This window comes from Tyto alba, unplaced genomic scaffold (genome assembly GCF_018691265.1).
Source record: "Tyto alba isolate M040663 unplaced genomic scaffold, T.alba_DEE_v4.0 Super-Scaffold_48, whole genome shotgun sequence".
NCBI lineage: Eukaryota > Metazoa > Chordata > Aves > Strigiformes > Tytonidae > Tyto > Tyto alba.
In genome coordinates, this window is record NW_024881324.1 from 27,101,135 (window position 1) to 27,113,861 (window position 12,727).

At 44.9% G+C, this 12,727-nt stretch overlaps 1 protein-coding gene across 1 annotated transcript; it reads left to right on the forward strand.

The window, feature by feature from the left end:
- Positions 1–2,622: 2,622 nt before the first annotated feature.
- Positions 2,623–11,301, forward strand: LOC104366375 (carboxymethylenebutenolidase homolog). Its single transcript, XM_042806874.1, has 6 exons — positions 2,623–2,837; positions 6,711–6,818; positions 8,873–9,019; positions 9,652–9,658; positions 9,808–9,888; positions 10,544–11,301. The coding sequence occupies exons 1-6, from the start codon at positions 2,623–2,625 to the stop codon at positions 10,721–10,723; spliced, it is 738 nt and encodes a 245-aa protein (XP_042662808.1). The 3' UTR covers positions 10,724–11,301.
- The last annotated feature ends 1,426 nt before the right edge of the window (positions 11,302–12,727 follow it).

A 12,727-nucleotide genomic window follows, 5' to 3' on the forward strand; every position in this document is an offset into this window, starting at 1 on the left:
ACTGGATAAGCCAATGAGTTGGAAGAAGCATGATTTGAATTGCACCCTGAGGGTATTCTCTTTATGCTTGCTCATCATGAGTAAGACCTTTCTTCTCATATAAACAAATATAAATAGAGGTATACTGAGCTGCTTAAGGGAATTTTAACCGTGACAAACAGTTCCAAAATGCTGAGTTAATCTCCTTGCAATTCTCTGTTATTGGAACTTGGGTGGCCAAATAGTGCAAAATCACGTTAAAATAACTCAGCAGACTAAAACTCAGTTGAGAGGGGATGCACCTCAGGCAACCCAAATACATATCACTGAAGAAGTAGCATTCAAAGAATAACAACTAGTAAATCTGAACTTCTGCCATCCAAGCATTGCCAGCGCTCATTAAAGGTAAGGAAAGCCTCCGCCACAGTACGGCCTACTGTGAAAATTATATTTTCCAGTTTCGTGCCTGGCACTCCTATCGCTTGAGAATCAGAGCTCACTGGGTGAGAAAATGGAGTTGCCACTTTGATGACGTGCCATAGAGGAAGCAGAAAAAGGGCTGATGACGTGTTTCTGAGAAATGGGAAGAATAAAGGAGAAGGCACAGAAGCGTTTCAAACTAGAGCTGTTTTGAGTCTCGCTACCTATTTCTGTGTTGATGCTGCAGCCCCAGGCTCACCACTGTGGGTGGGAGAACAGCACAAATGCTGTTGTGCTTTGGCCACAAAATTAGAAGTGCACAGAGCAGACTCTGCATAAACTGGGTCTTATCAAAATCATTTTGCTATTTAGTATTATTTTACAGAGGGGGCTTATGTGATAGCTTAAATCTTGAGCCTGGGAAGGGTAAATCAAGACAATGGAAATGCCAGATCTGGGCTGCAAATATGTCATGTGTAGACTTGATAAAAGGTGACAAAGTGTCTAAAACTGTGAGACTGTAAAGTATAGTGAGTAATTTTTTGAAAAAAGGCAAGACGTGCAGCATTTTACAAACGTGATGAAATTCACGCTTCATAAAGCTCTCAAAGTCAAAAGAGATGGCAATGCAGCTGATTTCTTAGGTGGCGATCAAACTTGAATGGTTGATATGTTAAAAGCCTTCATGTGTCTGAGCTGTGACAAGTTTGAACTGTATTTGATTTGAAGTTTCACAAATACAAAGGGCTGATCTCACCTACGAGTGCAAAGAGCAGATCTAAACTGCAAATACAATCAGATTCCTAAACTAACAACCTTCTGCTCATTAAATTTGTGGTGACTGAATTACATATTGGTGAAAATTAGAATTCAATTAATAGACAACTTTTAAAATCCTAGGTTCCTGCAATTGTTATTTAAATGTATTTTAGCTGTACCAGATAAATTCTATGAGGTGCGGGGAGAAAAAAGAGTTTTGCTTCTGGTCTGCTCAATAGCTCTATTAATCCCTCCTATGAACTATTCTTACATACTTTTGAAAATCTGCATCCATGTCAGTTTAATTAGTATTTTTTGTTAAGCATACACTCTGTTCAAAGAAAGGTTATGCTGTGAATTTTGGCATGTTTGTAGGGATAGCCTCAGTAGTGCAAGATGATTTACCCCTTTCTGTGAATAATTCACAAACATTCCCCAAGTCATTACATTTTTAAAAAAACTCATTGATGCAGCATGTTGGTTTTGTTTATTAAACCTTGGCAATATTGTTATTTTTGTTTAAACACAGCTCGTGTTTTAACATATATTTTTAAACGGTTTTATTTGAAAAGAAACAAAGGTTCTTCTGAGAAGATCTTTCAGGCCATGAACTCTTTGGAAACCTTTCTTCACTTGAGGAGAAGTGGAGTAGTTTCCAGTTTGGCCTTTAAAACGTGTACCTCTAGAGAAGCTATGTATCTGTGATGTGCGAGGATATGTCATACGCACAACACTGGTGTATGTCTCTCTATTCCTCTGACCACTCTTAGTTCCAATTACGTAGTGTGCAACTCGCAGAGAAAACCCTCTGCTCATTTGCCTGTTTCGAGTGGATTTTTTAGAACTTTTAGAGATGCCAGTTAATGGTGGGCTCCCTGGGAAAGGGCTGTACCCAGCAGGGGATGCAAGGGACCAGCAAAGCGCATCTAGGCTGCAGCAGCATCCTGGGATCCCCCGCCGAGGCAGGGAAAGGGGGCACGCACAGCGAAAACTCGAAGGTTAATAGTAGTCAGAAAAGCAGCGTGCTGACGGCGGGGGCACACGAGAGTGACAGCAAGAGGTTACGAGGTGCCAGCCTGTGAGGAGGAGCTGCGGGGCCACGTGAGAGGAATGGCTATGGAGCACAGTGCGTAGGGACCTGATGTGGAAACGCACGTTTCACACGCTGGATTGCTCAGGTGGACGGACACAAACCTGTCTTCTGGCCTTGCCACACGCCTGGGCTATGCTGACTGACCTGGAATTCGTTAATATTTGTGGGAACCAGAGAGAGCTGGGGTCAAGAACCTGTTTGCAGTAAACACCTGGAGCTTTCTCTTCTAACCTCGCAATATCAAATGGGTATCGCTAGGTGCCTGGAGGGGACTGTAGGGACTGCCTGAAGATTATGACCCATAATCACAGTTGTTACTGCAAATAAATCATATTACTTGTTGTCCTTTTTGCTTTCCTGCAGATTCCTAGATGGCTGATGGATCGAGGCCCTGCCCATGTGGGGTCGGAGACAGGTTTGACTACGAGACCTGTGGGCAGGAAGCACAAGTCGAGCACGTCAGGGCGTATGTTTGCAAACCGGCTGCCAGCACAGACAAAGCTGTGATTGTGATTCATGATATATTTGGGTGGCAACTCCCAAACACCAGATACATGGCTGATATGCTTGCAGCTAATGGATTGTCGTGGTTTGAGCCTGGTCGGCAGCCAAACACCACGCAGCCACTCACCCACCCCCCCCCCCCACCCCCCAATGTAGACACCTAAAAAATCTTTTCTTCTCCAAGAAATCCCACTCTCTATGATTTCTAGCCTTACATTAGAACTGTTATTCCCATACACGAGAGGAAACTGTTACCAGGGCAGTTTGAGTGATATATTTCCATAATACAAAAACACAAAGGAACACTGCTGTGAAACGTGAAACTCCTTCGTACTTTGCTATTTACAGAAGTGACTGTGCACACAGAATGCATAGAATATTGGAAACGCGATGCAGTAGAAAGTGATTCTGTTAATTTTCCCATCAATATGAGATGGCTTTAAAAAATAGTGTGTTCCGAAACAGAAGCGTGTATCCTGGTTTTATAAGTCTTTTTAAAATAAACAGTCATTCAAGCTCAATTATATGATGGGATTTTAAAAAATTGTCATCAGCAGAAGTATGAATGAATGTCATATATTTTGAATATGAAATTGAATATGCACATTGAATATGTGCATATGAATCATTCATATGCACGCATCGGCTATTAAATACAATCCCTTTCTCCTCTGCAAGTCTTTCACTCTCATTTTTGGTGCCCTACAGCAGTTAAATTTCAAAATGCAGCAACATCTTGCAACAACGGGATGTGATTTAAGGTACTCTGTTTGCAGTATGCATTGCAAACATTCATCTAGGATTGGCACCGGCCTGCAGTTCCGAACAGCAAAGTTTCACCTAATTCTGTAGTGGTCTAGTTTTGAGAGTGTTGTGGTTTCGGCCTGGTTGACAGCCAACCACAATGCAGCAGCTCTCTCTCCCTTCCCCTCCAGCAATGAGAAGGGACAGAGAGCCAGGCTTGGGGTTCAAGATAGGACTGGGATGGGGGAAAAATCCCCCTTTTATGATCATGAGCAAAAGGCAGACTCGTTAGGGGAAGAAAAAAAAGAACATACATTTATTACAGACACTAACAACACATAACAGAGTAGGACAGTGAGAAGCATTGCCACATCTTGAGAACACCTTCCCCCCACCCCTCCCTTCTTCCCGGGCTCAGCTCTGCTCCCGATATCTCTACCTCCTCCCCCAGTGGCGCAGGGGCAGGGAATGGGGGGTGCAGTCAGTGCTGCCACTTCCTTCATCTTCGGTGAGGGGAGTGTCCGGAATTTGTTCCTCCTGCTCCATCGTGGTCCCCCTCTCACAGCAGACAGTCCTCCACAAACTTTCTCCGACATGAGTCCCTCCCACGGGCCGCAGCGTTCCCCACACTGCTCCGTCATGGGTCACTAACTTCCTCCGACTGGATTCCCTCCCACGGCTGCAGCCCTTCCCGAGCTGCCCCGGCGTGGGACTCCCCCGCATGCTGCAATCCTCCCAGCACTGAATTACAGCAGCGGGGCTGCCTTTTCCCATGAGACCCTGGCCTTCTTCGGGCACAGAACCTTGATAACCAAGCAGGAGCAACAGGCCATAAATCAGTGTCTGCTCCACCGTAGCTCTCCATGGGTGGCAGGGGGGGCCGCCCTGCCATCTCCCCACAGGATACAGGGGGGTCTCTGCTCCGGCACACCTCCCCCCTCCTCCCTTCCTCCGTTCCCCCACTGACCTTGGTGTTCACGCAGCTGCCCCAACTCCCCCTCACCAGTCCCACTGCTCCTCACCACGTCCCTTCTTAAATACGTTCTGGCAGAGGCGCAGCTGATGGGCTCAGTTTTGGTGCAGAGGTGGAGCTGACGTGGAGCTGGGGGAGCTTCGAGAAGCTTCTCCCAGGGGGCCGCCCCGATAGCCCCCTCCCCTGCCACCAAAAAAGTCCACCACTCACTCAACCCAGGACAGAGAGATGGTGCCTTTAACGCTCTCGGCCTGCGGAGCCTGAGGGAAGGCAGATGTCAGCAGACAGTTGTCGTGTGCCCGAGATCTGTCTGCGGAGCCGAAAGGAGCTTTTTGTTTCTGCAAGATAAAGATACCGCCTTTGTGAGGATTGGGGTCTTCTGATACACCGGAACGCTGCATTGGTCTATAGCCTGTTTCTTGTTACTGTTTTTCCTGAGGACTTCACATACCCTGTTCTGCACCAGGACTGGAAGGATGTTTGTCTGGTGACCACGTGCAATCATTCTCAACGTGAGACTGGCCGTACACCTCTCATACAGCGCAGGATACCGGCAAATCGCTAGCACGGCAGTGGGCTTCCTTATTACACCAAGAGCCTCCTCAGTCAAAAGTACCCAGTGTCATGAACTGGTATTTCTCCACACCGCCTCACTTCCTGTAATTTTGCCCTGTGATTCATGCCATGTCATGCTTCTTTTTGTAATACTTTCTCTCCTTCCACCTGCACTGCTGATGCCGCGGCGGTCAAGGGAAGCAGGGTGGTGTTTCCGTTGCTTTAGTCCGGAGGGGAGCGGGGGGTTTTCAGGCAGCAGTGTCCGAACGGAGAGAAACCGTGCATGTCTTCCCCGATTGCTTCAAGATGCTGCTGAACTGGTGCCCCAACGTTTATTGAGAGGAAAATAGCTGGATTTTCCCTAGTACAATATGGGACGAGGAGCTAGGAGAGCTGTATTTCAGAGACCGCATTAAGACTGATGGCTTGTAGCGTCTTACCAGGCTTGAGCAGGGAAGAACCTGTTTCTCTGCGTGGGCTGGGAAGGTTCACTCTCAAAGCAATATGTAGCCTTTCTGACAGGGACTTACCCAAAGGCTGTGCCATTTTGCCCATACATTTCCAAACACAAACATGCTGTAGACGTCACTGTTTCTTTCACAGAAATGATCAAACATGGTAAAAAAAATAAAAAAAAATAAAAATGCTTGCAACATACTTTGGTCTGCTGTAGGCCAAACTCATCTAGTCATTTCACCATGATCGTTAAGACACGTAGGGCGTGTCAGAGGAGGGAGAGTGCCAATAGGCGTTTAATAAGTACCGGGTGATTGCAGGTTCCCAGGGATCCTGTTGCTTCCCCGTAGGCTGGGCTGGAGATAAGGCACAGCAGCACCTGGGGGTGACCTAGGGAGGAGCCTGGGCCTCTGGAGTCCCTGGTGGTTTCCTTCTTGCCCGGGCAGACGGCGTTACCCACTAGTGACGGCACCGGCACGACCCTGCTGCCGGCCACACAACCCGTTTCAGCTGCGATCCCCCCGAGCCAGGGTTTGGGCACCCCCCGTGGTGCTGGATCTCTGCTGCTGAGTGGACTCTCCCCGGATTTCCCTTCTTCCAGTCACCAAATGGTGTTCGCAGTGAAACACTCCTCCCTTTCTTCCCACGCCTTTTCCCGTGACTTGTTCTTTGCTGACCTCGGCCCATCGGGTGCCTGGTTTTTTTTTTTTTTCTAGCTCATAAGTAAGACTCATGATGAGATCCGTAGTAAATAACTATTTTATGTAATTGTGTTTAAATCGAACCCACTAATGATGGATTTATGTTAAATGGTATTACGTTGTATGCAAAATCTAAAATTGTTGTAATCAGAACCTCGTTTGATTGTCTTTTACAAGGTGATCTGTTTTACTGTGTATAGTTTCAAATTATGTACTCAAAACAGGTAAAATACTAGGGGTAAAAATATTTAGATTTTACAGATTTGTATCACAAATTGTATTATGTGGTTTAGTCATTGAAAAGGGCCTATATAGATACCCATGTATGTTTTCTACATCTCATAGTTATTTCTGTAGAATAGTTAACGGGGATGTGTGAAACCATTACTTTCTCAAGAAAAAGAAATCAAAATAAGTCTATGCCTGGATTGAAACTTTCCTTGCTATGAAGGGCCAAAAAAATCTGTGTTTAATTAATTAATTCAATTTCGATTTTTTTTTTTTATGTGTGTATCTGTGTGTGCAGAGTCATCTGCCCAGACTTTTTTGCAGGACGAGAAGCTTGGAAGCTTTCCGATGATTGGTCCAAGTTTGATGATTTCCTGGAAACTCGAGATGCCTGGAAAATAAACAAGTAAGATGTCAGGGAGCTGGATATCACACTGCTTTCTTTTTCCCCTCTCTTTTTTTTTTTTTTTTTTGTGCGGTTTTTTGGTTTGGTTTTTTGAGTGTGTTTTTTTGTTTTGTTTTGTTTTGTTTTTGTGTGTGTGTTTTTTTGTTTTGGTTTGGTTTGTTTTTTCGTGTGTGTTTTTTTGGTTTGGTTTGGTTTGTTTTTTTGTGTGTGTTTTTTTGTGTTTTTTTGTTTGTTTTTTTTGTGTGTGTTTTTTTGTTTTGGTTTTTTTTTGTGTGTGTGTTTTTTTGTGTTTTTTTGTTTGTTTTTTTGTGTGTGTTTTTTTGTTTTGTTTTGGGGTTTTTTTGTGTGTGTTTTTTTGTTTTGTTTTGGTTTGGTTTTTTGTGTGTGTTTTTTTGTTTTGTTTTGGTTTGTTTTGTGTGTGTGTGTGTTTTTTTGTTTTGTTTTGGTTTGGTTTTTTTGTGTGTGTGTGTTTTTTGTTTTGTTTTGTTTTTGTTTGTTTGCTTGTTTGTTTGTTTGTTTGAGATGGGATGCAGCTAATCCACCAGTGGCTTAGTGAAGAGTTTTGTCTTCTGATGTGGATAACACAGAGCTCTTGTTGCTTCCCCTGCCTCAGCAGGCACAGTTTATAAATGACCAGTGAGACGAGCAGTGAGAAAGCACAACCCTCACCTTGAGTCTCACCGAGTGGAGCGGACTGATAGTTTCAGAGGTTGTAGGGGAAGGGGAAAGGAGGTTTTGTGCGCGCTGTAGTACTTGCCCAGCGCGGTGTAACTGGCGCAGGGGGCCGGTGGCTGGGTTGTCTGCAGTCAGGGGACCGTGAGGGCCGGGGGCTCCGGGGACGTGGGGTTCTGGCAGCCAAGGGCAGTGCCCTGCCTTCCCCTCCCGTGGGCAGCGCTGCCCGCGCGTGTATCCGCGAAGGGCTGCCACTAGCAGAGGGGCCGTGCTGCCTCCGCAACACGGGAGGAACCTGTTGGCAAGACAATACTGAGAAGGGGTCAGACTAATTAGAGACCAAACTAATTACATTCCTGGGAGAGCAAATATCTTTCTCGGGCTGTTGGGAGAGGCCATGTTGAAGGTTACTTGGCTCGGGTATTCGGTGAGAAGGTTACGGGAGACATAACTGAATCGCTTCCAGAGAGCTCCTGTCCCAGAAGGGTCAGTTGTCGTGGAAACTTTTTAGTTTGGAATCTCTCCCCTCCCTGCTGCAACGGGAAGGAAGGCTTGGGCTCTGCCTGGCACTTCTTATGGGCCGTTTGTGTTTCGCGTGGCAGCTCCAGTGAAGAAGGAATTTTTTTGGCATTTAATTTGCTTCTCTGGGTGTTTGCGTGTTGGCAGAGAACGTGGTATTTGTGAGATTGATGCATTGTCGGCGTATATAGCTGGCGTGTCCCAGGGGGTGAGGAGCTGGGGCTGAAAATACAGTCTTGAGGTTATCTAAAAGACTTGACTGCTACCTCTCTCCCACCGATGCTTTCTCTTTACTGCCTCTGCGTGGTGACACCTGCTTCAGGGGTAAATGGGTGTTTTCAGAATACAGCATCTGGGCAAGGTATATTTCAAGCTACACTGAAAATTCTGAAAGCGTCTGCCATGTTTGGTATATCGACTTTCCTGTCGCAAATAGCTCAGACCTTAACTTATTGTCAGCATTTTGACTTTCTAATGAATAGTATTCTCTAAAAGTTTTTTATTGCTTCTTATATCTACATTGACAAAGCAAAAATTCATCCAGCTTCTCAGAGAATTTTAAGCTTTTCAAACCCTTAGTAGGTGTATAATCAATAATCTACTTTCCATCCCTGTAGGTTTCCTTATGTACGTTATTCACGTTGCATTTTTGTCTAATTCCATTAAGGTTTTGTGTTGTTTATTTTTTTCTCTTTCTGATGATTTCAAATTAGTAAACCCTAATATTTGTCTGAAATAATGATTTATTTAAAGTACGTGAAAGAATATATAGGGGGGACACCTCCATGCATCTCTATATTTTCATATTTTCAAATAGTGGTTTTACTATGGGTGCTTAATTTGCATTTGCTTATATGTTCCAGAGAAGCTGATGCTGTCCTGAAATACCTAAAGGAACAGTGTGGTGCCAAGAAATTAGGGTTCGCTGGTTTTTGCTGGGGTGGTATTGCTGTACATCACCTGATGATGACATACCTGGAATTAAAGGCTGGTGTATCTCTCTATGGTAGGTAAACACAGGGTTGTAAGACAGGCAGGTACACATGCATATGTACACTGTGTAGCTTAAGTACTTGATCTAGCATTATTTTTTCAAGTTGTCAGCTGATGAAGAGAGATATTTTTAAAAGAGTAGGAAGGCTATTATGCCAAGAAGACGGTAGTGAGGATATTTGGTCCTAGTTCCTGAATGGATCATAGCAGCCATATCTTTATTTTAGGTCTGGACAGACATACACGTCCTTTGGTCACCTTCCCAATTTAGCTCCCTTTTCCTATTGCTGCTGCTCTGCATGCTGCAGAGCTAGAGCTTCAGCGGGGAGCAGCGCGTGTGATTTTTGCTCTAGCTACTCTGTAAAGTTAGATTGCGGTTATTTTAACACCAGCTTTCTTTTTATGCTCTGCTCAAGAAGCTGGGATAGCTAAGCTGCCCTTTGCTAACGTTCTCAGAATGTAAATTTTGGACTACTTACTGACTCATTAACTTGCCCAGTCAGTGCAAAAGAACTCCAGTTTGTATGCACAGAAGGCATCTTTCAGCTCCTGCTAATTCAGGTATTCAGTTTGTATCCTAAGAAACTGGATTAAATAGAGGTTGAATGTAGGAAGGTACTCACTCTTCCACAAGCCATGGTTACAGTAGCTTGAAAGTAAATCTAGTATGTGTGGCTTCATATTGCATGAGACAGGAAAACTTTTCACTGCAGAAGCAGAGTGCTGAATTCGAATGTGGATTTCACCTTAAAAGTCCATTGAGGAGGTTTTTTGTTTGTTTAATGTTTTCTAGGACTAATCAAAGGATTCTGATGATATATCCAATCCCCTGAACCCTATATTTTTCATTTTTGCTGAAAAAGATGACTTCATTCCCCTTCATCATGTATGCTAAAACCCTCTGTCTTCTTTCACTTCTGCATGTTTAAATTTCCATCCTGAACTGGGAGTCAAAATTCAGTCTCACAATAGCGCTCGAGGGTCAAAAAATAAGCAGAAAAATTGAGCTAGATATAAAAGGGCTAATGTAACTTGGCAAAAAATTAAAACTAGAATTTTTTTTTTTTTCCTTACATCTCTTTTGTATGTCTAGTAACTCGGGTACCAAAGTCTTATCAAAATGCCATTGCTGTTTTGGAGTACCCTGCTCAGGGAGCTATCCTCTGCTGTATGACACTGTTTTCTATAGGCCCTAGGAACCCATAAGCCATGTAGGATATGCCAAATTGCATCCATAGGTGTCAGTTAGAAGCTTTTTGTTTGGTTGTAGTGTATTTAGCATTGTCTTATATTTCATGTATAGGAAATACTTTTGTTAGATCCATATCTTTGCAGATTGTTGGACCTGCCTTTATATTCTAAAAATTTCCTAGACCCTCACTGCAAAGGGATTTTTTTCTTTGCACCATTTTGCTTTTTGTTTTGCCCATATGGAGCTAGCCTGAGTGATAAATTGGGGAGTTAAATTATGAATAAGGTGAGGAGTTGCAGCATGGAGTATGGCTATATTAATATAACTACTACCATGCTTTATATTACAGGTCACCCTGCCGGAGCAGAAGCTAAAGAAAAATTATAAAGTTGCTTATGAAGTTAAAATTTATCCTGGGCAAACTCATGGTTTTGTACATCGCAGAAGAGAAGATATCAATCCTCAAGAAAAGCCTTATATTGAGGAAGGAAGAAAGGATATGTTCAACTGGCTGAATAAGAACATATAACAGAAGAGCAACTTAATTTGTAAGGCAATTATGTAGTACATTGTGGGGATTTTCAATATCACATTTTAGAAAATTTGGGGGAGAGTTTGTTGAAATAGAAATTAAAGAAATAATCTAACAGAATATTTGAGATGTTCTTGTCAGTAGATTCTAATTGATGCTCTCATATTATGTTCCTTTGAAGAAGTCTCAAATTTCACCTAGCAGTGTCGTGCTTTAACATGCTGTGAAATATTCTCCAGTTCCTCGAGATTTATCTTAATGCTCGAAATAAGTTAGACTAATGGTAAATTAATCCTTTTGTGTATTATAGCCACTGGTCATCTAAATTCTACATAAGTCACAAGCCCAAAATTTAGGGACACAAGTACATTGTTTGGCAAAGCTCATTTTGAGAGAACAGGCCTTTTTGGCTGCATCCTGGCAGCAGATGTGCATTTAACAGGTGATGTAAGCGGGCATATCTTGTTTCAAAATTTGTAGCTAAGGTTATTTGGATGGGATACTAATTTCTCAGGTTACCTTTGGCTCTGCGAAATTCGATAGATGGTTTCCTGGTCGGCCCCCCTCTGCCACCCATGGAGATCTACGGTGGAGCAGACACTGATTTATGGCCTGTTGTTCCTGCTCAGCTGATCAAGGTTCTGTGCCCGAAGAAGGCCGGGGTTTCATGGGAAAAGGCAACCCCGCTGCTGTAATTCAGCGCTGGGAGGATTGCAGCATGTGGGGGAGTCCCACGCCGGAGCAGCTCGGGAAGGGCTGCAGCCGTGGGAGGGAATCCAGTCGGAGGAAGTTAGTGACCCATGACGGAGCAGTGTGGGGAACACTGCGGCCCGTGGGAGGGACTCATGTTGGAGAAAGTTTGTGGAGGACTGTCTGCTGTGAGAGGGGGACCACGATGGAGCAGGAGGAACAAGTTCCGGACACTCCCCTCACCGAAGATGAAGGAAGTGGCAGCACTGCCTGCACCCCCCATTCCCTGCCCCTGTGCCCCTGGGGGAGGAGGTAGAGATATCGGGAGCAGAGCTGAGCCCGGGAAGAAGGGAGGGGTGGGGGGAAGGTGTTCTCAAGGTGTGGCAATGCTTCTCACTGTCCTACTCTGTTATGTGTTGTTAGTGTCTGTAATAAGTGTATGTTCTTTTTTTTCTTCCCCTAACGAGCCTGCCTTTTGCTCGTGATCATAAAGGGGGATTTTCCCCCATCCCAGTCCTATCTCGGACCCCAAGCCTGGCTCTCTGTCCCTTCTCATTGCCGGAGGGGGAGGGAGAGGGAGCTGCTGCGTTGGGGGTTGGCTGCCAACCAGACCCAAACCACGACAGGCTCACAAACCGTGGCTGCTGCTTAAAGAAGAAATGTCTGATGGTGGTGCCTGACGTGTCCTGTTACGCGATTTCTCCCTGGGTGGTCGGGCGGACGCCCCCACGGTGCCTGCCCCAGCGCCCGGCCGCCGGCGGGGGCTGCGCGGGGAATTCCCCCTCTCACTCCGCATCCCGGCAGCCAGCCGTTCGTTCGGGGGGTTCCGCAGCCGGAGGGGCCACCGGAGCAGCGAGTGGGGTGGCCACGGGCGGGCCTGGCCTGACCTCTGTGCGTTCCCCAGTCCCTTTTTGAACCGGCTGGAAACGCTGACCACTGGTGTGATTTCCGCAGCTTAATTACGCCCTTAATTAAGGGCTCGTGTTCCTTAGTTCGAAAGCAGCTGCCTGGTGTCTTCAGTGGGTGCTGGCGCTTCTAAAGTTGTCAGGAAAAAAAAAATAAATAATGTACGTCCCTTTTCACCGTCTCAGGGCTACAGATAAAGACTGCTGTGTGAGTTAATAGGGAGAAAATGTAATTTAGGAAAGTCTTAATTTTACTCGTGACAATCTCTCAAATTAAATAGACTATCAGAAAATATACACTGTGGTGTCTCTCATGTAAAAAACATCAGCAGTATTAATTAATCACCCCTCTCTCTCTCTACGGGATTTTAGTTTCTTTTGGTGTTTCCCATCCATGATTTCCTCC